A 4,350-nucleotide genomic window follows, 5' to 3' on the forward strand; every position below is an offset into this window, starting at 1 on the left:
AAGGAGGAGTGTGCTGTCACATTATAGGGAGAGCAACTAGGGTCACATAACAATATGTGTATAAATTTTTGTATGAGAAACTAACTTGAACTGTAAACTTTCACTTAAAGCACAAAAAAACAAAAAAGATGACACCCTAGAAAACCCTATTGGGTAGTTCTCCTCTGTCACATGGGGTTGCTATGAGTCAAAATCTACTCAATGGCACCTAAGAATAACAGCCTTCAATGGGAGCTCTGCTTTGTGGGTACTATGGAATAACTGTTACATTTTTCTAAGAACTAACATATAAAAAAAAGTCTAAGAGCAGTTCTTAAGGATTTGGCTTGTAGAATTTGTCTGCTTAAAAAGGTGAAGCACCTGTTTACACATCTGTGTCATTACAGGTATAGAGGTGAAAGAGTAGTCCCTTGCATATGCCAGGCCTGATGACATGACTCCATCATAAGGAGAAAATAGATGCTAAGTACTTGTTTCCTGTGGCCCCTAAGTTCCACTGAGGAGCAATAATGATAGGCAAATGGTTGATGAACAAGTTAATGATGTTTTAGTATATAATTAGTAAACATTTCTCTTATGACTAGCCCAAAAGAAAAATAGAGAGACATAAAAGTCCACACTATATAAAGCATATGGTTTTCCTGAACTCCCTCACAGGCCTGAGAGTACACATATACTCTCCTGCGATCCCCAGCTTGGCAGTAAGCAGCCCAGAAGGGGCTCAGAGAGCCCTCTTAAGTGGGTGATCTGGGGTTACACACACGCCTTCACCAACCTTTTCCTTTGTCCTATAATCAACTGTTGGTGTTTCACTTCCTTCAGGAAATATTTTCCTAGCAGATTAGAAGAGGCAAATGTTCCTGAACTCTACCTTGTCCAAAGACACAGCTTTGATGACTACTTCTCTGATTCTATAGCAGCAACAGCACTTACATCTTTGCTTGCAAACAATATTTATTTCACACCTACATGAAATGTGTGTTTACTTTTCTAGATGGAATTGACACTGTATGTCTGCCAGCATCAGCAAATTTCTGTGGATTTAGGCTCTGGCTGTCAATTATTTGATAGAATACATTTAGCACACTATTTGCTGACAGACATTTCAAAAAATAAATGCCGCTACTGATGCCTGATAAGAAGTACGTATGATGAAAAACACATTCTGATAGAATAAACACTATTTATAAAAGTCTGAGGAATTAGTGATTTGTTAACGCATGTATTCAGTATGTACCTCTTGACCTTTCTGATCCAAACAAGTTTGTGCATTTGCCAATTCTTGATCCCGAAGATCTAATCGAGTCTCTAAAGCCCGCATCTTCCTTTCCCAGTCCAATTTTTTGTTGTTCACCATGATGTCAATTTGTTCCATTAATTCCTGAAGCTCAGCCTCACAAGGAGAAGCTCTGGAATTGTAGAAAAGTAAAATACATTACAAAAGAATGAAATGTGAGGGCAAGAAAAATTATTCCCTTGACTGAATAGCTTGATCATTATTATCTCAAATTGCTCAATTAGTTAAATAGAAAGAAGTCTGAAAGTGACAGGTTAATTTTTTTGAATTAAAACTAAAACCTAATTTCAGTGCTAACAGTGTATATACATTTAGTTTTTTAAAATAATATTTTTTACAGTTGGCTAATTCTAGGGAAAATGATAATTATGAAAAACGGTAGGACCGTTTAAGGACTGATACTCTTAAATGTAATTATACATGTACCTATGTCTATCGTAACTCAAGGAGGTTTGACTACAGGCAAATTGGGATTGCTATTGTGGCCTAGAGAGGATAGAAGGGCAAGCCTGGGCTAGGCAAGACCAGATCCAAGGGTGCTAACTGGGTTATAGCATTGCTTCTCAAGCAGGGGAACATGGCATAATCTGTATAGTGTCAGTTTGGGAGGAATTTGATAAGGCAGGTGGGGGCATAGTACGAGTGTTTAAGCAATGGAGATACTATTAGATAAGTAGCAATATCTTTGGTCTAGGAGGGAGGGATCAGTCCCTGGAGAAGGACATCATGTTTGGTAAAGTAGAGGGCAGCGAAAAAGAGGAAGGCCCTCAAAGAGATGGATTGACCCAGTGGCTGCAACAGTGGGCTTGAGCGTAACGATTGTGAGGATGGTGCAGGATCGGGCAGGGTTTCGTTCTGTTGTACACAGGGTTGCTATGAGTTGGAACCAACCTGACGGCCCCTAAGGACAACAACAAGGGGGTCTACGGGGTCCTTGGGTGGCGCAAGCGGTTAGCGCACTCAGAGGAACCTCGGAAAAAAATGCTTGATGATTTATTTCCGAAAGATCAGCCATTGAAAACCCTATTGAGCAGAGTTCTACTCTGACACACGTGAGGTTGCCAGGAGTCAGAACTGACTCAACGGCAACCAGTCTGTAGTTTTTGTTTGTTTTTTGTTGTTGTTGCTGTTGGGAAGGTCTACTGTGTTTGAAACAAGACCCTTGGTAACAGCTAGAATTACTACCTAGGTCAAGGTTCTCCTTCAAAGGAGTTGAACTATTCCTTCCCTAGGGACCTGGCATTAAGTCCAGTCACTCAGGCTGGATAAACAGATGGATACTGAAATTTAAGGCTTCAGCAAACAGATGTCCAGACTAGAAAAGCAAGTTATTTCAGCATTCACTCAGTGGTAGTGATGGGGCTTCTAAAGTATTTTTGTGGCTGAAAGAAGGCAGGAGGGAGAGACAGGTGCAAAATGACATCATTTCCTCCATACAGTTCTACCAAATCAGAAGTCTAGTGCTAATTAAGGATCATTTAGCATTTTGAAAAAAATGAAGCCCAGAGAAGTCCAAGGTCATCTAGCTAATTAGCAGAAGAGCCAGAACTAGATCCTAGACAGCCGTTTCCCATCTTATGCTCTATCTTGTATACTACACAACAAAAGACATGGTATTTTGAATAAGAACTTGCTTGAAAACATATAGGACAAATTATCTCCATTGCAATAGGGTTAGAAACAGGTGTTAGAACCCAAAGAATCCTGAATTCCCAGAATCACTTTCTAAGATACCCAGAGCCAACCTGAATAAAGAATGTCCCTTTGATTATTTTATTCAACAGTAGACTCACCAGTTTTGATTAAAGAGGTTTTAAGTACAAACTGCCATTCTGAAGCCTTCTCCTAGCATTCCTGGGATTAGGTCCAAAGTCCCTCAATTTTTACTTAAAACCTAAAGCAAATTTTAGGAAAGGAAGTACTACTTTCTCTATAAATAACCTGATTGAATTTTAATTGGAGCTATGATATGGGGAAAAAAACAAAACTATGACCTGATGTTTTCACACCATTTTCTCTTTTTTATAACAACATGTACCACCCTTTACTGTAAATACCTTTTGTCTATTTTTTCTGCTAGTGTAAGCTCTGAAAGAACAAAGACTGTATCAGTGTTGTTCATCACCATCTTACCAGAGCCTGGCACAATGCTCCAGCACACAGAAAATGCTTAATAAATCTTGGAAGAATGAATATGTTATTTTTATTCCTATCTCTTCTATTTCTCTCATGCAGGGATGCACCATACTAACGGAATTAAAATGTAGACCAAAAGTAGAATGTGGGCATACTATAAGCTACTCAATCAATATTGTTAAATAAATGAATGGTTTATTTCCTGTTGTGACTATGCTATGCAAAAGTTAGAATCTTAGACACTTAGGGTGGAAGGAATCTTAGAAGCCGTCTAGTCCAACCACACATCCAGCGTTTGCATTCTTTCCACAAATGTTTCTTAAGAGAATCATTTATCATACCCCATTGATCAGATTCAGTAGATCTAGGACAGAGCCCAAGATTCTTCAACGATAACACAAATATCAAGTGATTCTGATACATGCCGAAGTTTGTGATCTATTTTGTAATAGCACTGTCAGGAGGTCGTCCAGCCTAGGTATGAATTCTTCTAGTAGCAGGTAAACACTGTCTGAGATTATCTAGTGTCTCAGTCATCTAGTGCTGCTCCAACAGAAATACTACAAGTGGGTGGCTTTACCAAGAGAAATTTATTCTCTGACAGTCCAGTAGACTACAAGTCCAAATTTAGGGCATCAGCTCCAGGGGAACGCTTTCTCCATCGGCTCTGGAGGAAAGTCCATGTCATCAGTCTTCCTTTGGTCTGGGAGCTTCTCTGCGCAGGAACCTCAGGTCCAAAGGACACGCTCTGCTCCCAGCACTGCTTTCTTGGTGGTATGAGGTTCCCATGTGTCTCTGATCGCTTCTCTCTTTTATATCTCAAGAGAGATTGCATTAAGACACTGATCTTGTCAACCTCATCAGTATAACCTCATCACAGTGATAGAATTTACAACACATGAGGAGATCACACATAA

At 39.5% G+C, this 4,350-nt stretch overlaps 1 protein-coding gene across 1 annotated transcript in view; it reads right to left on the reverse strand.

The window, feature by feature from the left end:
- The window catches only part of DEUP1 (deuterosome assembly protein 1), an 81,219-nt gene extending 79,847 nt beyond the window's left edge, over positions 1-1,372 (reverse strand). Inside the window, exon 1 of the mRNA XM_012558162.2 lies at positions 1,238-1,372. Coding sequence (XP_012413616.2) covers positions 1,238-1,357 — 120 coding nt within the window. The 5' untranslated portion in view covers positions 1,358-1,372. The remainder of the gene's footprint in view (positions 1-1,237) is intronic.
- Positions 1,373-4,350: the final 2,978 nt, after the last annotated feature.

The sequence above is a fragment of the Trichechus manatus genome, unplaced genomic scaffold (genome assembly GCF_000243295.1).
Source record: "Trichechus manatus latirostris isolate Lorelei unplaced genomic scaffold, TriManLat1.0 scaffold00141, whole genome shotgun sequence".
Taxonomy (NCBI): Eukaryota; Metazoa; Chordata; class Mammalia; order Sirenia; family Trichechidae; genus Trichechus; species Trichechus manatus.